At 47.1% G+C, this 22386-nt stretch overlaps 1 protein-coding gene across 1 annotated transcript in view; it reads right to left on the minus strand.

Moving 5' to 3' along the window:
- LOC147105560 (solute carrier organic anion transporter family member 1C1-like) overlaps positions 1-22386 on the minus strand; it is an 85024-nt gene that overhangs the window by 62479 nt on the left and 159 nt on the right. Inside the window, exons 2-8 of the mRNA XM_086010921.1 lie at positions 20985-21158; positions 18096-18237; positions 17872-18004; positions 6178-6305; positions 5936-6082; positions 5740-5838; positions 3146-3570 (exon numbers count right to left, since the gene is read on the minus strand). Coding sequence (XP_085867047.1) covers positions 3146-3570; positions 5740-5838; positions 5936-6082; positions 6178-6305; positions 17872-18004; positions 18096-18237; positions 20985-21071 — 1161 coding nt within the window. The 5' untranslated portion in view covers positions 21072-21158. The remainder of the gene's footprint in view (positions 1-3145; positions 3571-5739; positions 5839-5935; positions 6083-6177; positions 6306-17871; positions 18005-18095; positions 18238-20984; positions 21159-22386) is intronic.

Below are 22386 nucleotides of genomic sequence, written 5' to 3' on the forward strand. Positions count from 1 at the left end.
CCTCGAGATAAAAGGCAAACATTCCATTTGCCTTTTTGATTACATTTTGTACCTATCCACTAGCTTTCAACTAATTTGTGTACATGGACATCCAAATCTTTCTGCTGCTCCACAATTCCAAGTTTCTCATCATTAGGAAAATATTCCGATTTTTCTTTTAAACTCACATTGAACTCCATCTGCCACAGTAGTCTGTCTCTGTCCCTTTTTTAACTTCCTGCTCCCATCTACATAACTTACTGAGCCTCCTAACTTAGTGTCATCTGCAAACTTGACTATACAGCTCTCTATTCCTTCATCCAAGTATCTGATAAATGTAGTGAAAAGCTAAGGTCCCAGTACAGATCCCTGGGGACCACCACTTGTCACAGCCTGCCAATCGGAGTACGTGCCATTTATCCCTACTCTGTCTCCTGCCTCCCAACTAATTTCCAACCCATGTCACAAGGATGCTTCCAATTCTGCGCGCTTTCATTTTTGCTAAGTCTCTTGTATGGTACCTTATCAAATGACACTCCCCCATTCATCATGTTAGTGACATCCTTCACAAAATTCAACTAGATTAGTCAGGCATGACCTACCCTTTGTAAATCCAGGCTGACTCAAATATTTATCAAGAACAGTAAAAGGTCCCAAAACTAACTCCTTACATTCTCCACTAATAACCACTTTGCAGCATGAACATTTTCTATTTCCGGGATTTCACCTTTTCATATTTTTAAGCCAATATTCTATCCTTGCTTAACTTTCTATTCTCTAACTCCTTACTTTTGGCCATTAATCAGTAATGTGGACCTTAGCAAAAGCGACCTGAAAATACATGGCATCGGCGCCTGCATTTCCCTTGGAGATCATGTCAATAGTGTCTGAAAACTTCAAGTTAAACGAGATCTCTCTCACTCCTGAATCACATTGACTGTCCTTACATAAGCTTTACTTTTTCCAAGTAAAACAAGAAAAATTTGCAAATGCTGGAAATATTCAGGTGGTCAGTCAGCACCCGTGAAGAGCAAAGGCAGCTCATTGACCTGTCAAGGTGTGTAACCCTCGATCAGCTCTGATGAAGGGTTACAGACTGGAAAGGCCATTAACCTGTCTTTTCTCGGTGTAAATACTGACTGATCTGCTGTGGATTTCTATCACTTTCTATGATATTTCCAAACGCTGAACCACTAAATCTCAAAGACATTTCTAAAGACTTTCCCTAGAACAGAGGATAAAAACAAAGTGGTCTACAGTTCCAAAGATCTCGCCAACCCTGGGAGGCGGGACTGCCGGGAAAATGGCAGAATCTGGGGGCGGGTACCCATCTCGCCCTCAAGCCATCTTCCCAGGAGGCGGGTAGCCGACCCGCGCCGGGTCCCGTCTCCTGGGGGCGGAAAGGGGATTACGGCCACTTAACTGCCCGTTAACAGGTAGTTAACAGGCAGTTAAGAGGATTATCCCCATTTTTCCAGCAGAGGCGCGGGCTTCCCGACATCAGGAAACCCCGCCAGGGTCACCGAGGCAAGCAGGGGGTCTGCGGGTTCCAAAAGTGCACTGTGGAGGTAAGTGATGGGTGCAAGTGTGGAGAGGTAAATGTGTGAGGTGAATGAAAAGTGATAGAAAAAGCTTATTTAGCCTTGTTTCTTCCTGCAGGCTTCAACAGTTTGAAACATAGAAACATAGAAGATAGGAGCAGGAGTAGGCCATTCGGCCCCTCGAGCCTGCTCCGCCATTCAATGAGATCATGGCTGATCATTCAAATTCAGTACCCTGTCCCTGCCTTCTCCCCATATCCCTTGATCCCTTTAGCCTTAAGAAATATATCCAACTCCTTCTTGAATATATTTAATGAATTGGCCTCAACTGCCTTCTGTGGTAGAGAATTCCACAGGTTCACCACTCTCTGGGTGAAGAAATTCCTCCTCATCTCAGTCCTAAATGGCTTACCCCTTATCCTTAGACTATGACCCCTGGTTCTGGACTCCCCGGCCATCGGAAACATCCGGAGCGTCTCGCATCTCACCGGCAGAGATGACATGGCTGCTGCATTCCCAGATCCAACATCCATCTAATTTCTGCTTACAAAAGAGGGTTGATGAGTCTTGAATACAAGGGCTCATCAAACAACAGAGAATGTCAGATTTTGACAGCTTCACAGAGCTGTCAAGCGATGACAATTCATCGGTCAAAAATTTGACAGATGAAACGTCATACGCTGACATTCTCTGTAACCGGCTTCCCCTCCATTGGCCTGTTAAGCCCACTACAAGGTCAATCAAGGGAAAATAGTGTGGGTTGGCCACAAGTCGATGGAGGCGGGACTAAAATCCGACAAGCTGCAGTCTCGCCTCCAACTCGCCCCCATTGACAAAATCCAGCCCAATGTCTCTTCACCATGTTTTGAAAGGCTAATTTTTGAAGTAAAATAGGAATGAGTGACATCTGCAAGGAATCCCATCAATTTAATGAACATGGGAGTGTTGCAGCAGTCCAGTGTGTTGCTGCAGCAACCGATTGCAGTTTTGAGGAGAAGAACGGTGGTTTGTGCAGGGAAATCCTGCTCTCAACATGCCATTATAGGGAAGGTCGGCCAGTCAATGGGTAATGGAACAATACATCACACTTCCAGGGTGGGGAAGTTAGTTAGGCAAGTCAGACAGTGGTTCTCTTGGGCTTCTCCTAGTAACAGCTACATAGCAGGTGTTAAGTGTGAAACACACACTGGGTCTTGAAAGTAAGGGGAGATTAAAAAGTAAATGGAAAATAAATGATGGTCTCAGTGGGTAGCATTCTTGCCTGAGTCAGAAGGTCATGGTTCAAGCCCCAGTCCATGGACTGGAGAACATAATTCAGGCCAACACTTCAGTGCAGTACTGAGAGTGCTGCACTGTCAGAGGCGCCGTCTTTCGGATGAGATGTTAAGCCGAGGACCCGTCTGACCTCTCAGGTGAACGTAAAAGATCCCAGAGCACTATTCGAAGAAGAGCAGGGAGGGTTCTTCTGGTGTCCTGGCCAATATTTCCCCCTCAACCAACAGATAAAACAGATGATCTGGTCATTTATCTCATTGTTGTTTGTGGGACCTTGCTGTGTGAAAATTGGCTGCCATGTTTCCCTACATTACAACAGTGACTACACTTCAAAAGGTATTTCATTGACTGTAAAGCTCAATGGGACATCCTGAGATTGTGAAAGATGCCATGTAATGGTAAGTTTCTTCTTTGGGAAAATGAAATGCATCACAACGAAGAAAAGATCCCACTGGTAGTTTGTTCAATGAAGCAATGGATAATATTGATTTTTGGCATTTTAGCACCAAACGGTAGTATTTTTGGTACTTGCCCATGTTCGTTGCTGAAATTGGTGGTTTAGGAATGCTTCCTACATGTTCACTTTGATCCTGTTTGATGAACTTCATCTTTTCAGGGGCCTTGCTCAGTTCCTTCTTTCTTGGCTCTTTGGTTAGAGACTTTGGAAAGAACCAGAATGGTATGGCAGCAAGAATGGCAATTGTGCCGGCAATTAAAAACCCAAGCCACCAAGCACCAACCCATCTCGCATCCTTCGCAGTAATTGTGATTCTCTCTATAAAACAAATGTCCAAGAACATGTTACATTGGAGATGGTTACAAATTGAATATAAAGAAAACCATTTAAAAATCGGCCATTGATTAGAATTGTAGGTCAGTGCAAAAAGGGACAAGTCAGCAGGTATTCTGATCCACACTCAGATTGTGTCTGGAATTAGTTAAGATTGGCATTGTCCCACTACCAATTATCTCTCTCCCTCTTTCTCTCAATTGACATGCTGGAGGTAGAAACTCACTCCTGCTGAATATTTAAATTTATGCTCACATAGAAAATGCACAGCATCGAGTAACAGCCAATTTCCCATCCAGATTGGCTGGAAGCTCATTGCTACCCATCCTGGGTACAACTGAACCCACTCTAGTCAAAATGGATCACAGTGTCAGACTTCTCCAAACAATGACCTAGACCATCAGACCAGTCAAATCAATGGAGCTGTTTAACTGCGTGAGGCATAAAGATTACATTCAATCACAAATCTCCATGATTGTCACTGGAACCAAGTCAGAATTGAATGAATGAGGGTAAAATACATGGAAAAGCACAAATTGTTGTAATATGAACTGGAAAGGGAACCTTGCAAGCTAATAGTTATCCTTGAATACAACCGCTGCTATTTTGTGGCTGGGAGTTGACAATAATGAAGAATAGATTGAAAACATTAATAATATTGGCAGAGAGCTCCAGCAAATATTCCTGTCTGTAGTTCGAAGCAGAGATATAAAGATAATATAATGGCTACAGTGAACATTAAATGTTGCTGCAAAGCAGTTTGCACATCTCAGTCATACAATCTGAGCAGTATAACAGGGGGCTGAACCAGTGCTAAGTTTGCAAGGGAGGGGAGGGAGTCACTTGGGAGAAGTGTTGCCTGGCTTCAGCTGCACACTGACTGCAGTACCAGCGGAATCGGCACAAGGGCAACTTTCAAAACTCGAGTTTAAAAGGCCAACATTCTAATGTTAAAGAAAACAAAAAAGAGAGCAGAGGATTGGATCATTCTAGAAGTTGTATTTGGAAGTCAGGGGCAGTGTATAGCCCAGGCAATCTGAGGGGGCCCCCAAATCAATAAAACAGGTCTCTCTGGGCCTTATTCTCTCCAATTTGTACAGCCACAGCTACACTAACAAGGTAGATTTCCTGATCAGTCACACACGATAAATGATTATAAATGGACTTAACCAATCGGAAATAAACACCCACTTCACTTTCTGGTTGGGTGGTCAAGTGGAACCAAAGACACTCAGCAGTTTCTTAATTGCAATATTTAAATGCTCCATATCACTTAAGTGGCCAGAAAGAATTTCCCCAGAGTTTACACTGGAATAGCTCCGATTCATAAACCATCCCTGGTTTATAAAAAGGCCATCCCTGGTTGGTAGAGACTAAGCTGTGGGCAGAAGTTTCTTTTAAAGCTTTTGGCTCTCCCATTTCTTTTTGGAATGCCCACAAAAGGAGTTGTCCCAATGGGATCGCCCTATACTTGTGTGGGCAGAAGTTTCTTTACCTACAAGAGGCGGCCTACTGTTATACTGCGAGGTCGATTGTTCCAGTTTTTATGATCACTGGGGAAGGGTTGTGTCATCTGCTGCAAGGATACCTGCAGCTAGTATGCACCATAGGGCTGGCACTGCCAGTGGCCGTTACCCTCAGCTGTGCCCAAGTTCTCTGGCTCGGTCTCCTTCCAGGCATGCTGGTGTACAAGGAGAGCGCCTTGGTGAGGACATCTCCATGCTGAGTGCCATCTCCTCCTTCAGCACCATCTCCACTTTTCCAGGTATAAAGCGGTGGGGGAGACTGCTGTGCCATTCCATGTCTTAGCCAAAGACTCTTTCCAGCTGCCAATTATATTGTGCCACCCATTTTTCCTTAGTCCAAAACAACCTTTACAAAGGCTGAATGTGTCTTTAATTGCCACTTACCTTTGAGTGGCCGCATCCCTTTATATTTCCCCCTCTGAAGCAGCTTACACTGAACTTCACAGCCATTCTGTTGAGCTCCCAAAGCCAGATTCAACATGGGACATGAGCTGACTCGCATATAAAGCAGGCCCCACAAAATCATGTGAGGCCTGTACAGTAATGGTCAGGCAGGCATGACAAACATGTCACCTGACTAACACCCAACCACAACAGTTAGAAAAAAAATCCTTTAAACTTCCCTTACCCAAATCAATGAATCCAATGTCAACAAAAAGCTTAGCACAGTACGATCCCAATAAATATCCAAACAACGGGCCTATGAGGGCTATTGTATGTAAAATTCCTAAAACACACAAGATAAAAGGTTTCTCAAAATGCTGACTACAACATATTTGGTTTATCAAATATTTTGACATCATTTCATAACAATTTTAAGTTACCTATATAAAAAGAAGCATTTTCCTCTGTGGCATGATCGTCAAGATAAGATATTCCCAATGGTCCAGTTGGTGTTTCACCGATTCCTCGCAAAAGATTTCCAAGGAATATATATATCCACATGGAGGAGCCGGACTCTCTCTCACAACCTGACCAAAATATCTGGCATGATCAGAAAACATCCTATTCATAACAACATTATTCAATTTAGATTGACCATGTTCAACTCTATTGGTGCACTTACCAGGAAGGAGCTCATCTGAAGAGGGCTCCCCAGATGCTGGGGTTAATTCGCTATTTGACTTGTTTGAACACTGAGAGGTGCTGATGGTCACATTGTTTGAAAACGTAAGTGCTGTTTCATAGTTGTAGCTGGAGCAAGAAAACCATTGTCAACAGCTTATTGCATGTATTACAAGTGATGAAGAAGAAAGTATACATATAGTGAAAGTGAGACCAGCGTCAAGAGTAAATTTCATACTCCCAGCAGAAAGCTGCATTTGAAGGGAGCGAGAACTACATATTATGCACACATATGCATATTATACACACACACATATTATACACATATTCTTTGTTGAAGTAACAGAGAGGGTGGATGAGGGTAGTGCGGTTGATGTGTATATGGACTTTCAAAAGGCGTTTGATAAAATACCACATAATAGACATTAGCAAAATTGATATGCATGGGATTAAAGGGACGGTGGCTGCATGGATACAAAATTAGCTAAACGACAGAGTAGTTGTGAACAATTGCTTGTCAGACTGAGGGAAGTATACAGTGGTGTCCCCCAGGGGTCGGCATTAGGAACGCTTCTCTTTTTTGATATATATTAATAACCTAGACTTGGGTATACAGGGCATAATTTCAAAGTTTGCAGATGACACGAAACTCGGAAATGTTGTAAACAATGTGCAGGAGAGTCACAGACCTCAGGAGCACATGGCAGATGAAATTTAATGCAAAAAATGTGTGAATTGATTCATTTTGGTAGGAAGAATGATGACAAGTAATATAAACTAAATGGTACAATCTTAAAGGGGTGCAGGAAGAGAGAGACCTGTGGGTGTATGTACACAAACCTTTGAAGGTGGTTGGGCAAACTGAGAAGACCGTTAAAAAGGCACATGGGATCCTTGGCTTTATAGACAGAGGCAGAGAGTACAAAAGCAAAAATGTTATGCTAAACCTTTATAAATCACTGGTTAGGCCCCAGCTACGATCACTAGAACTTCCATTTCTATAGCACCTTTACTGCAGTAAAATGTCCCAAGGTGCTTCACAGGAGTGTAATCAAAGAAAATTTGATACCAGCTGGAGTATTGTGGCCAATTCTGGGCACCACACTTTAGGAAGGATGTCAAGGCCTTGGAGTGGATGCAAAGCAAATTTACTAGAATGGTACCAGGGCTGAAAGAATTCAGTTACGTGGAGAGGCTAGAGAAACTGGGGCTGTTCTCCTTTGGAGCCAAGTAGGCCAAGGGGAGATTTGATAATGTTCAAAATCAGTAAACAAGAAAAACGGTTTCCACTGGCAAAGGACTCAGTAACCAGAGGACTCAGGTTTAAGATAATTGGCAAAAGAACCAGAGGTGACATAAGGGGGAAAAAAATTACACAGCGAGTGGTTATGATCTGGAATGCACTTCCTGAAAGGGCGGTGGAAGCAGATTCAATAATAACTTTCAAAAGGCAATTGGATAAATACTTTAATTGGACAAAATTGTAGGGCTATTGGGAAAGCGCAGGGGAGTGGGACTGGAAGGTGCAGGGGAGTGGAAGCTAGGTATTCTGTGGCAAGTGTCTCACCTCCTGACTCCCCAAAGCCTTTCCACCATCTACAAGGCACAAGTAAGGAGTGTGATAGAATACTCTCCACTTGCCTGGATGAGTGCAGCTCCAACAACACTCAAGAAGCTCGACACCATCCAGGACAAAGCAGCCCGCTTGATTGGCACCCCATCCACCACCTTAAACATTCACTCCCTCCACCACTGGCGTACCATGGCTGCAGTGTCTACCATCTACAAGATGCACTGCAGCAACTCGCCAAGGCTTCTTTGGCAGCAGCTCCCAAACCCATGACCTCTACCACCTAGAAGGACAAGGGCAGCAGGCGCATGGGAACACCACCATCTCCAAGTTCCCCTCCAAGTCACACACCATCCTGACTTAGAAGTATATCACCGATCCTTCATCGTCGCTGGGTCAAAATCCTGGAACTACCTCCTTTAACAGCACTGTGGGAGTACCTTCACCACAGGGACCACAGCGGTTCAAGAAGGTGGCTCACCACCACCTTCTCAAGGGCAATTAGGGATGGGCAATAAATGCTGGCCTTGCCAGCAGTGTCCACATCCCATAAAATATTTTTTTTTTTTTTTTTTTTTTTAAATTGGATAGCTCTTTCAAAGAGCAGGCACAGGCACGATGGGCTGAATGGCCTCCTTCAGTGCTGTATTATTCTATGATTTTATTATACACACAAATATGTAAGTGTACGTGTATAAGGTGAGTGCATTGGTGTAATATGTATTATTACAAATTATGTTCTGAAATTTGACATAACGCAGTGGCACAATTCCATCTTCTTTGATGTCATCTGATCTTAACTCCAGGGTTTGGGTTGGTTCACTTCTTTCAGCATAATCAAAATCAAAGAGTGTGGGAGATTGGTGAATATTATGTCCGTGTATAATTGAGACATGGACTGCAGGAGTTGATTATAACAAGTCTTTACTGAATGGAGACGACCTGGAAACTGAAACTACAGAAGCCTGCTAGGGCCTTTTATACAGGGGTGGTCACTGCCGGTACTGCAGTCTGAGACCAGTTATTCCCTTAAAGGTACATACACAACAATTCCTCCCCTTTTAGATAAACAGTACATAACATTCATTTAACAACTAAATAATAACTAATTACAATTACAGTTGCTAGATACATTGGTTGAAGTTAAGCAATTATAAGTTCAGTCTTTGAGGAGGCTTCCTGATTCTGTCTGGATAATGCCTCTTTGGGATATCAGGTTCTTCTGGCAAGGTTGCGTCGGGATCAATGTCGTTGTTTGGTTCGTCTGCTTCCAATATCACCGATTCTGCGGTAGATGCAATTGGTACTTCGGTTTCATCGCCGGGTGTATCAGATCGTGGTGTGGAGTTGATGTTTTCCAGTGACTCTGGAATCTGGTCAGCATGGTGTCTTACAATGCTCTCTCCAACATCCACGGTATACATTAGAGGTCCTTGCCGTGTACAGATCGTTCCTGGCTGCCATTTCTCTGTGCGGTAGTCCCGGGCCAAAACTGGTTGACCTATCTTAAAACTCCTGGTCGGCCTTTCATTCATATTCTGAAACTGCCTGTTCTCCACATCTCTTCTGACGTTTGGCTTAACCAAATCCAAGTGGCATCGTAGTCTTCGATTGAAGAACATCATGGCTGGAGTTTGGTTGGTAACCGCATGTGTCGCATTCCGGTAGGCAAACAAGAAGTTATCCACCTTGTGTTGTAGGGGTATATCTTCATTACACATTGCCTTGATAGCCTTCTTGAATGTTTGAACAAACCTCTCGGCCAATCCATTAGTGGCTGGATGATATGGGGCAGATGTGTAATGCTTAACACCATTGTTCTTTAAGAAACTCCGGAACTCTTCAGACACAAACTGTGGTCCATTGTCAGAGCAAATCTGTTCAGCCAGCCCATTCCTGTCGAATATGGTTCGTAAGACTGAGATAGTTTTTTCTGTGGTGGTTGAGGGCATTTTTATTACCTCTGGCCACTTTGAATGTGCATCCACCGCAATTAAAAACATCGGCCTAGAAATTCAGTTCTGACGCTATTGCGGCGCTAAAGTCGGGCGCTCGTCAAATTTAGCGCCCGCCGGAAAGTGCAGGCGAGCTCGCCGAAATTCAGTAGATTTGGCCAACTTTTTGGCCGAGCGCTGCACAAGGCGTTGGAACCCTGTGTTCAGGCGCTAATCCGGCGATGCAGCCTAATAACGCCGATTCCGGGCGCAGCGCAGGTGCGATCATGTGGTGAGTGTCAGCAGACACCCTGACGCCGGCCAGCTCTTAAAGGGGGAAGGGTCAACTTTGACTGCAGCCACGCCCTGCATGCTGTAGCCCTGCCCTGCATGCTGTAGCCCTGCAACTAGGCCTCAGGAGTGGTTGTGTGGCATATCAACGCCTGGAGGACATGGAGAGGGCCCGTGAAAGAGCCGAACGCTTCTCTGAGCATGCGCTGGGTGTGCTCCTTCATGGGGTGCGCAAAAGAAGGCGGGTCGTTTGCCCGGCTAGTGGCAGGAAGGCTCCCAGGAGCCAGTTCAGGGAGGCCTGGACCAAAATTGCCCGGAGGGTCTCCTCCAGCTCAGATGTTCCCAGGAGTGCGGACCAGTGCCGCAAGAAATACAACGACCTATGTCGGCTGGTCAAGGTGAGTACCCTTTCCAATGTCCCCCTCATCCTTGCATGTGCACCTCCCATTAGGGCCAAAGGGACATCCAAGGTCTAATGGCCAGCCCTGCTGCCGCTGCAATGGCACTTGCATGTTAATCAAGAGCTCTTTCTGCACTTACCACACTGTGCAAGCTATTCCACCATGGGAGGCCTCACACAGAGCTACAGGGCACCACACTGTGCAAGCTATTCCACCATGGGAGGCCTCACACAGAGCTACAGGGCACCACACTGTGCAAGCTATTCCATCATGGCAGGCCTCACACACAGCTACAGGGCACCACACTGTACTTAGACGCCCTCCTTTCTCTTGCAGGCCAAGCTGGCGAGGAATGCCAGGAGCCTCCGTGTCACTGGTGGAGGCCCTCGCGAGTTCCAGGAGCTGACGCCTCTGGAAGAGAGGGTGGCCCGACTGCTGCGGCACCCGGTGATTGGGCCTGTGGCGATCGGCGACGCCGACCCTATACTGGAGCCCACTGGTAAGGACAGGACCGGCTGCACCTCTATCCTTGCCCTCGCGCATCAGATCTACATCCTTCCCCAGTGGCCGATAAATGCGCATAATGCACCAGTGCGGCCTCCCTCGCTGTCGGCCTGTCCTCACTCTAAAGCTACACTTGTGCCTTCCTGCTTTCAGCTGGTGAGGAGGAGGTGCTCCCTGAAGCCCACACAGCCAGGCCCTCGGAGGAGGAGGACGTGGAGGAGCAGCAGGAAGGCGCCACCTCGGGGGAACCCTCCTCCGCTCCAGGACATGCCAATGAAGGGGATACGTCTGGCGTGCCGGAGAGCCAGGGGGAGGCGGGGGAGGGGAGCCCCGAACCTGGTCCCAGTGGCATGGACGCCCGCGGCAAGGCTCCGGCGGCACGCGACCCTTCTGCCCAGAGGGGGGAGGCGGTGGAGGGGAGGGCAGAACCTGGTGTCAGTGGCGTGGCCGCACGTGGCAGCGCTCCGGCGGCACGCCAGCCTTCTGGCCAGAGGGTGGAGGCGCCCTCCAGTCCGGACTCGGACGTCGCCCAGGAGGTGCGCCTCCTGGACGAGATGTCGGCGGCGTCGGAGCGCCGCCACGTGGAAATCATGGAGGTGCTGGCACAGATGCCTCAGGCCATCGAAAGCCTCTCTCAAAGTGTGGTGGCTTTCGGCCAAGCCCAGGCCAGGGGCCTCGAGGTTTTCGCTGCAGCGCACGCCAGGGGGGTGGAGCTCCTTGTGGCAGCGCATGAGAGGGGGGTCGAGCAACTCGAGGCAGCGCAGCACGCCAGTCGCCAGCTGAGAGGTGCTGTCCAGACAATGGGACTGCAGATGCGGGGACATGCCGGCGCAGTTGGGGCACTGACTTCTGCGACCCTCGCACTGGCGGGGAGGCGTCGCCAGGCCAGGCGCCGCCCTGCTGCCGCACACCGGTCTGGCCACCCACAGTTTGGCACGCTTGCTCCCCGGCCAGGCCGCCCGAGTGCACGTGTGTCTGGCGACCAGCGCGCGCCTGGCATCACCCACCTTGTACCCATTGGTGCAGGCGAGCCTGCCACTCCCCCAGCCACGGTGCAAGGAGCTCCTGCAGCCACTGAAGAGGGCCACCCACAGCTGCAGCAGCCACCAGCCGGCCCCTCCCGGGCCCGCCCTCGTGTAGGCCGACCCCCAGGGCATCTGGCGAGACGCCTTGTCGCCTTGAAGATCCTTCCCCCAGCCTCGGCACAGCCTCACGGCCCAGCTTGAGGCGCAGCAGCAGGACGGGCCGGGGCAAAAGACGCCTGTCCACACACTCGCCCTCTCGCCACACCCAATAGAGTGTGTTCACCGAGGGTTTGGGTGATGCGGGGGCTTCTGTTCTGGGGGGCATTATGTGTTTTTGTTTTATGGGGGGTCTTTGTGTTGTTGGGGGGGCTTGTTTTTGTTAGGCCAGTGACGAGGCCATTTGGATGCTGATGTTATGTTAGTCCTCCCCAGGTTTTGGGAGTGACAGAAGTTTGTTACTGTTTTTTGGGGGTCTTCTCTGTTTTGCTCTTCCATGTGGGAAGGGCCCTGAGGTTTTCAAATAAAGATGTTTATTTATTCACCATGTGCAGGTGTCATGTTTCAAGTGGTTGTTGGGTTAACCGGCTGAGGGCTTGCGAAGCGGCTGCGTTCAGTGGGCCAGGCCATTCCCTGACAGGGGGCCTAGAAGTGTCGAGCAATAAGCCCCCGGCGGACGGCCCTTGGACCTTGTCGCTCCCTCCTGGCCTGGTGCTGCTCCTCCTCAGGGTCCTCCTGCTCGTCCTCCTGAGGTGGTGGCCCAATGTCAGGTGGCAGTGCCTGAGTCCTGCGGATAGCCAGGTTGTGGAGCATGCAGCAGACCACGACGAACTGGGAGACTCTATCCGGCGAATACTGAAGAGACCCGCCCGAACGATCCAGGCAACGGAACCGTTGCTTGAGGACGCCTATCGTTTGCTCTATTAGGTTCCTTGTGGCTTGATGGCTTTCGTTGTATGCCAGCTCCGCTGGGGTCCTGGGCGCGCGGAGCGGGGTCATGAGCCATGTGCACAAAGGGTGCCCTTGTCCCCGAGAAGCCATCCCCTTGGTTGAGGCTGTGCCTGGAACATGTCAGCCACAGTAGTCTGTCGCAGGATAAAGGCATCGTGGATGCTTCCTGGGAAGCGGGCATTGACAGCTAGGATGCGCTGCCTGTGGTCACACACCAGCTGCACATTTAGGGAATGGTAGCCCTTCCGGTTGCGGTCTTGCTCGGCATTGCGGATAGGTGGCCGCATAGCCACATGCGTGCAGTCAATGGCGCCCTGCACCATGGGGAAGGCCGCGATCCTGGCAAATCCGAATGCACGCTGCTCCTGCTTGTGTTGGGTCATGGGGAAGGAGATGAATTGGTGGCTCCTCGCGAAAAGTGCTTCGGTGACCTGTCGGATGCAGCGATGCGCGGCGAACTGGGAGATGGTCGCGATGTCCCCAGCAGCGGCTTGGAAGGAGCCGCTTGCATAAAAGCTGAGAGCCACCGTGACCTTCACTTCCACCGAGAGAGACGCCCTGGACATGAGCTGTGGCTGCAAATCTGCATGAAGCCGCTGGCAGATCTCTTCAACCACCTCCCTTCTGAAGCGCAGCCTCTTAACACAATGCGCCGCAGTCATGGTGAGATATGAGACCTGCTCCCGGTATTGCCTGACTGGGTAAGGCCTACGTTGGCGACGCCTAATGGCCCCTCTGCGTCTAGCCATGCCTGGGCCTGTCTCAAAGCGTATGCCAGCCCTTCGCACAAAATGTCGCAACTGAGGGTTGGCCCCCCATGCAGCCCCCATTACAAAGTTCCAACCAGCAAAATCACAAGGATGCAAATGTCAAAGCACTGGCTAGAAGCCAAAAAGACCTCTCCTATGGTGTCCGAAATCAGTAATCTCTGTGCCTTGCTCTCTGTGCAGAAATCCAAACCAGTCAAGTCATTGCAGCGAAATGGCTAGCTTTTATGGGTGAGTGGATGTGCCCTTTAATTAGCGCTCCCCGAATCCCACAGGGCCTCTGTTGAGTTCCATTTCACAGTTCTTAGTAGCGCCACGCCAACATCGGCCGGGCGCCACTGAATTTCCGGTTTGGGGCGCACAAACGGCGTTGCACGACGGAATGACGTCATAAGATGCGCGCGCAGCTGACTGGGCGCTAACACTTTGCGCCGGCGCTAAAGCCCAGCTGAATTTCGGCGTAGGCGCAGATCCGGCGGTGCCCGGGCGCTAAGTGGATAGCGCCGGAAATCTGGCGCTAACGTCTGGCGCAAACAGCTGAATTTCTAGGCCATCGAGTCCATAAAGGGACCAGCAAAATCAATGTGCACCCTTTGCCATGGAGATGAGAGCCACTCCCATGGATGTAGAGGGGCTTGTGGTGGGGCGTTTTGGACCTTCTGGCATCCTGTACAGCTCTTGGTCATCTCTTCGATTTCTCTATCGATTCCCGGCCACCACACAAACGCTCTGGCTAAGTTCTTCATTTTTACCCCTCCCAGATGACCCTCATGAAGCTCATTGAGCACTCTATCCTTCAATTTGGGTGGAATTACTACTCTGGATCCACACATCAAGGTTCCTCTGCACACTGACAGCTGTTCTCTTCTCGGCGAGAATGCTGGCAGCAGTGGTTCGCCATGTGCTGGCCATCCCTTCACCGTTAAATCATAGACCCAGGAGAGTGTCGGGTCATTTCGTGTTTCCTTTTCTATGTTTGCATTCGTCACAGGGAGACATTCGACTATAGTCGAGTGGAATAACTCCACTGGATCCACTGCCAGTTCTTCTTCCACCGTTGGCAACGGTAGGCACGACAATCCATCAGCATTCCCATGCTGTTTAGTTCCTTTGTACTCGATGTCATATTGGTGTGCCCCTAGGAAAAGGGACCACCTCTGTAGCCGTTGTGCTGTCATTATCGGTACGCCCTTCTGAGGGTTGAAAATGGAGACGAGAGGTTGATGATCAGTTAGTAGAGTAAATTTCTGACCGTGCAGGTAGTGATTGAACTTCTTCACCCCACACACCAGGCTGAGGGCCTCTCTGTCAATCTGGGCATAGTTACGCTCGGCTGAAGTTAACGAGCATGACGCAAAAGCTATCGGCCTCTCTGAACCATCAAGGAATTTATGTGACAGTACCGCCCCAATGCCATAGAGAGACGCATCACACGCCAGTCTTATCGGTAGTGATGGGTTGTAGTAGGCCAATACTTCTCTTGAAGTGATTAGGTCCTTACTCTTCTGAAAGGCCCGCTTACATTCATCGCTCCATTTCCATGCTACTCCCGTTCGTAGTAGGGCATTCAGTGGATGCAGAATTGTGGACAAATTCAGCAAAAACTTATGGTAGTGATTCACCAATCCGAGGAATGACCTCAGTTGCGACACATTTTCAGGCGCTGGAGCCTTAAATACCGCTTCAATTTTGTCAGGGGACTTATGCAACCCCTCTTCATCAATCACGTGGCCACAATACGCTATCTGTTTCTTAAAAAACTCGCACTTGGGGCGATTGGCTCATAGCCCATGTTCACATAGTCTAGTGAGCACCTGCTCTAGGTTGGCAAGGTGTTCACTGTCATCTTCACCTGTTACTAGGATGTCGTCTAAGTAACACTGAGTCCCCGGAATCCCTTGCAGGACTTGTTCCATCGCTCTTTGCCATAATGCCGGAGCTGATGCTACTCCGAATACCAGTCGATTATACTGGTAAAGACCTTTGTGAGTGTTTATCGTGAGATACTTCCGAGAGGATTCTTCAACCTCCATCTGCAAATATGCTTGTGCTAGGTCAATTTTTGTAAAACGCTTCCCTCCGGATAGTGAGGCGAAGATATATTCTATCCTTGGAAGAGGATATTGTACTGTGTGAAGGACTGGGTTCACCGTCACCTTGAAGTCCCCACAGATGCGAACCTTCCTTGGCTCCTCAGACTTATTGTTTAACGTTTTCTTCATGACAGGAACAATGGGCGTCGCCCACTCGCTCCAGTCTACCTTAGATAACACGCCTGCATTCTTCAGCTCTGCCTCGACGGCTGGGCGAATTGCATATGGTACCGGTCTTGCTTTGAAAAATTTGGGAATTGCATTCTCCTCTATTTTTATCGAGGCGGTTACGCCTTTAAGAGTGCCCAGTTCTTGTTGAAATACCTCTTTGGCGTCAGCTAAGATTGTTGACAATCGCCCAGGAGTGACGTTTGGCTGGAGTAATCAGGTCCCGCACTAGGCTGTACATTCTTGCGCCCATTAAATTTAGCAATACCGATGCCTTTTTCTCATCGGCTATTTCGTTTGCCTCGCAATATACCTCGACTCTTTCCACATACGTGGTCCAGTCTTCTATTGCATTATCGAAGGCAGTGATATCGCCAGTCTTTGGCATCTTGAAAATCTAAGATGGCGCCTCCCGCGCTTTGCCTTCGTCCCCGATGGATCAAAATGGCGCCTCCCGCGCTTTTCCTTCTTCCCCGCCGAGTTAAGATGGTGCCTCCCGTGCTTTCCCGCCGCTGCTGTCAATGCTGTTGCTGGCGATTATATTTATTTTACTATCCTGTAATGGCGACGCCCTATGGTCTTCGCGCCTCCCCGATCGCTGCTGCCAACGCCGCGCTCCGCGGTATTTTTATTTTTCTATCGCGCTTCAATATTTGCTCCGTTAATTGAAGAACCATTCCCGTCGTGGAGCGGACCCTCTGGAACACTTCCCTCCCTCTTAGGTCCGAACGCTGCCCGGCTTCGAAGCACCGGCCGCGCCCTGTGTGCTCCACCCTCTCTCTCTCTCTTTGCTTCCCGACTCGCTGCCCGGCCTTGTTGCAGAGCCACCCGATCGAGCTCTAGCCCGCCGCAGCCCAGGAAGGATCAGTGCACTACCTGCCACCAGCCTGATTAACTGGGAAACCACAGACTGGAGAACCAAGCCTGGCTCTCGACAGTCTCTCCTGCACTTTTCTATTCGATGATTTGGAGGGCGGTTGCCCACGGTCGACGCCCGTTTCTCGAGTTTCTTTGGATTATTTATTTTTTTTCTTCTGGCTTCGACCTTCAATAACGTCGTCTGAGGTGCTGCCGAGTTGCAGGTAAATTCGTTTCTTACTCGTCGCCAGTATTATGTCCGTGTATAATTGAGACACGGACTGCAGGAGTTGATTATAACAAGTCTTTACTGAATGGAGGCAACCTGGAAACTGAAACTACAGAAGCCTGCTAGGGCCTTTTATACAGGGGTGGTCATTGCCGGTACTGCAGTCTGAGACCAGTTATTCCCTTAAAGGTCCATACACAACAGTGAATATATCACACACACATTTACTATATTCACCGAATAAGGGACCTAGTTATAGAATTCAATCGCCAAAGCACCAGTAAAAATCCCCGACTATCATTTAATGAAGTTGGAAGTTGTCGCTGTAAACCAGTGGTCCTGATGTACTCCCCTACATGACATAAATACCCTTACTGTGGCAGACGGTGCAGCCTCCAAATCACCATGAGCAGCACCACAGGAGATCTGTTAGTCAGTTATATTGTAGTGATTTATCTTGTTAGTTAAGTATCACTCAAGTATTGGAGCTGAATAGTGATGATTTGTTCGCGTGTATTACCTCACTGAGAAACAGCATCGCTGCTTTCCTCTTCCCCCACAAAGAGGTTAGTGACTAATCATTCTTAGTGCTTGCTCATTTATTTCCATTGTGTTTTTAACTTACGCTCCAGGTCGATTGTTCTCCATTTCAGTTTTTGATTAACTGGGTGGAAACTTATCTGGATAAGTTTCTGACATTGTGTTCCTGATGGGGGGAATTTTTGCTCATTGGCAGCACATCATCAGAAATCTGGATGTGCGCTGTGTGAGATTTTCTGCCTAGTTAAATTGTCTGAATATAGCGTGGGTCCTAATTACTGGTGTACGCCCCCAGAAGGTGAAGCCCAGTGCACAAAATCCGGAAAATACGCTTTATAAAATATTAATAATAATTTTAAAAACTCACCGTCCCATGAAGAAATGAGGCAAAGCTATTAAAATAGTTCCAAGAGCCATGACTAGGCTTCCAATTGCAATTAGCCTGGGCCTGTGAAGTTTCGCTCCAAAGTAGCTCACAAATGCAATCACAAGCAAATTCCCTTAACCAAAAAATAGAGGGCAAAAACAACTCATTAATGGCTTGCGGTTTAGGTTCCCATTTTGTTTCAGAATTCCCAGATCAATACTTACCAATTTCAAAGCTTCCATCGACAATACCAATTAAGGAACTCGGAATATCGAAGCGTCTTTCTATCTGTGTGATTGTACTCTTCATATAACTCCCAGATAATGTTTTCGCAAAGTACAAGAAGGACAAGGCTGCGAGAAATAGCTTTAAAAATACAAGACATTTGTAAATGAATGCTTATTGGTGGGCTTAATTTCTATTAACGATCACAAAGATATATTTGCGTGTTAAATTTGATGATGAAGTTAAAGGCTGGTGAAAACAGAGGGAGGCCTTTCTAGACTAAAAGGCTGCTTTACTCTGATACAGCACGACTGTAGAGTAAGGTTTCTGACCAGTTCCACTTCATTAACCGGCATAAAGTGGGGAAAATGTGCAGATATCCATTTCATCAGATTTCCGTCCATTTAGTACCCCATCTGATTTTCTAGTCAAAGTTAAAAAAAAAATTGGTGCTAGTTTACAGTTAATTAAAAGTAAGCCTCAATAAATTGTTCAGATGCCATCGTAATTTCCTGTTGACTATTCTGGTACAGCACCAAAGTTTACCCACCCATATAAAAAAGGGGTTCCCAGGGCATGCCAATTGTGGAAGTACATTTAAAAAGAACCCAATAGTAAGATTTGCAAACAGTATTTTGAGCGCAATTTCTAAATCTTTTTTCTCTGGTTTTTTTTTGTTTCTTTCCAGTTTACTGCTAGTTGGGGTCTTCATGCCAAGTGTTCTGGCACTGCTATCTGTTTGGTACATCTACAATATTGAGCCACAGGGAATGCCACTTTACTTATGTTTTTCTTGAGGGGCGAGGGGAATAATACCAGGCCAGGCTGCACCAGTCAGACTGTGCCAGCTGTCAGTACCCATTCACATTTGGAGGCAGCAGCACATCTAACTGACATTTTCTGCCTTGACATATTGCCCTGTATTGGTCCTGAACTTGGCTTTAACCAGTTTGCCCTCATCTCTTCATCCTCTTTACCTTGTGTCTCAGCGATGAGAACCAAATGCAGTATTCACGGTGTGCCTTGACCAGAGCACTGTACAGCTCAAGTATAATGACCTCAAACTTATACTCTTACTGATTTGGTAATATAGCTCACCATTCTGTTTTCTCTATTACGATTGGACATGGTGGGGCCAATGACAGGCTGAAGCACCAACAGTCACTTGCTCCCCAGAAAATTTGGTACAGAGGCTCGAGGCCTACAACACACCTAATGCACCCAGTGTGGGTGGCTAGTGCAAAGAGGGTGGGGGATAATTCCACAATGTGGCGGTGCACCTATGTTATACTCTAGCTCCTACAGCAAACGTTTGGGTGATTAGAACATAGCTATCAGTGAAAATTGGTTTCCGTAAAGCTAAAGTTGTATTAACCCAAAGTCAAGGCTCCAAACTCATGTCAGGGAAAACTAGTGTGAAATTCTTCCCTAGTGCAGTAATTCTCACATTGCTTTCCAGTAAGAATTCCTGCACTAGGGAAGAATCTCACACCAGTGCTCCCTGGCATGAGTTTGAGGCTGGTGTAAGTCTGGTGCAGTGTCAAACCAGGCATAGGAAGTGCCCAAGGGGTCCCTTGGACATCATGTGACTTTTTCTTGCACTAGCTTGCAATGAATTGACAGTATTTATCCTATGCAAACTCTACCACAGGCACCAACAACATCTAAAGTGTAACTGCTGGGAGAGGCCCTCTGTGCATGGGTGTAAGCAGGTATTCCCAGAGCGCTCTCACTCAGGTGTACAGAGCAGTAGCTGGAATATAAATGCACCAAGGGAGAGATATCATAGGATCTCCATATCTAGCTTATCAAATGGGCAAACTGTTCCGGAATCTGTTTTTATATAATGAAGATCCTGAAATATATAACTCGAGACTTTAAATTAATTTGCATATTTCCTTCTTCTACAAATATATCTGTAACGGTGCTTAGTGTAACTAAAAGATTCTGCTTAAACAAACATTTAAATATATTTACTGCAGTTGTAATCCCAAATTGATGCCACCTCGGGGATTGGTTTCATGGCAGTGTTAATTCAGACAGATGCCAGTGTAACTCGGTAACCAATCCGATGGTGAACCGCTTTACTGCACCCACCATAAACTTGGTTCCACTTGCCACCATCTCCACAACTATTGAATTCCCCTTGCCATCAGGTGTGCTCATAATTAGGTCAAGCTGAAGTTAGCAATGGTGACAGCATGTAAGCAATATGCATTCCCAAATCCAAAACACAGGTTTTAGCGTACAACGGTTTGAGATTGTTCAATATAACGAACGGTATTTTGCCAATCTGTCTGCACGGATTTGGCACCCTGAGCTTGAATTAAGATACCAGAAGGGTATACGTAACCAAGTTTGAATTTGGTTCATCGCAGGCACGGTGGACTGAGTGACCTCTTTCTGTGCTCTATGATTCCGCGATTGCCCCCTGGCTGGTACTCTTAAGAGTTGGAAGGAATCCAAGGTTTGTGTTGCCACATTCAAATTGGGTCACCCTTGATGTCAGATTTATTCTGGTATGAAAAGACTCGCAATGCAAACAGATTTTGCAAGAGCTGAACTTTAACACTAAACAAACTAGAAGGGGGATGAGGTAACTTAACCAGCAACACACATACCCCTAGTTCAAATATCAACCATTGGTTAAAAAAACATTTTTTTTTAAATATATATAATATATTTGCAGTATTATATAAAAACGAGTCTGACTCGGTATCCAATCCAATCACCACCATCATTCCTGTTCTACTTGCCATATCTCCACTCAGTGCCACCTACCCTTTTACTGTTGAATGTATAAGGGTCTGTATCTTGTGTTGGGACTAAAGGGCCCATGTGCCAGCCGAGGTTCATACAGCTTTACAGTGCGTTCAATGTTCCCATACCTTTAGATTATTAAATCGGGAGTGTTTCTCTTTTGCGGGCGGGAACTCAATCCTCGAATCAACCTTTTCCTTGAGTGAATTTTCCATTTTGAAGCTTCAAGCGGCGGACAGCAGGCAAGTTACGTGAAAAGTGCAAAAGGGATCAGCGCTCGATAAAGAAACTCCAAGTGATTTCTATGAATGTAAAACACAGCAAATATTTCGGTTTAGCAACTAAAGTAAACACATTGTTACAACACAGCGAGACATTAAATCTAGCGTGGAATAAGTGAGAACTGGTCTTACTTGTAATCCTGGTCAAAGGGAGAGACTGGGCAGTTCCTTTTGAGGACAACAGTGAACCCAACCCACTGCCATTAATGATCAACGTATTGAAATCCCTCTTGCCTTTAACTCCTGAAACCCAAATGCTGATATTAACTCTTCCCACTATTAGCTGCGAACTCAGCTTTGCTCTGGTTCCATTTGAGGAGCATTCCCAAGATTGTCCATTACTGGATTCTCAAGACCTCGGGGGCGAATGGTCCTCTGATATCTCGCTGGTTAAGGCCAGGACCCGACCAGGTGGATTAAACCCCAATAAATGTCGGGAAAGCAAAGACTTCTCATTCTCGGGTAGTAATTAAAAGCCGACACGTGAGAAAGCTTTATAAAATATGTGATTCCTTACACAAATATGCCTTTCAGTCCAACTTATTAGGACTGAATTAAAACAGAATGTTACAGTGCAAGCATTCAGCGGGATTATTTCTGTTTGTTGTGCTAAACTGCGACATGTTTAATGATTTTAAGTTCCAGTACATTTGTTAAAGTTCTGCCTCAGAACGGTGTAATAATATTGCAACTAATTGAATCAGAGAACACAAATGAGATCTTTTTTCCCTTTAAATGTTAATACATAAGCGACTAGGGCACAGGCAAGAGAGAATGTAAAAAATGAAATGATTAACTGATATGGTTGGGTGCAAGATTTCTGCATTTTTTCCCCTCCTTTGCATTTCACCCCCCGCCCGGTGTCCCTATCCGATTCCAACTCCTACCTTCAGTACGTTGAAATCTCGCACACAGGCGGCCTAACAAGCTGTCCGCACTTTAACATTTAGAATCACTTTCCAAGAAACGAGTGTGGCTAACCGCTAAATTACAAAATGTGAAATTACATATTGGGAAAAGATGCAAGGCATAATTTTTTTTTGGGGGGGGGGGGGGGGAATTGTATTTACATAAAATTGCAACTTAATTTGAACTTTGAATGAGTGACACTAACTCCACGCTGCTTTAAGTGCATTTGGGAGGTTCTGAGCGCCTGAAAGGTGAAACATAAATACATGTTCCTCTTAATTTAATATCAGTCAAACATTGTGTTAGCCAGTAAATCTTCCCGTACGTCATTTGAAGATTT

Source organism: Somniosus microcephalus, chromosome 17 (assembly GCF_052327205.1).
Source record: "Somniosus microcephalus isolate GS21.2 chromosome 17, FLI_Smic_1.0, whole genome shotgun sequence".
Lineage (NCBI taxonomy): Eukaryota > Metazoa > Chordata > Chondrichthyes > Squaliformes > Somniosidae > Somniosus > Somniosus microcephalus.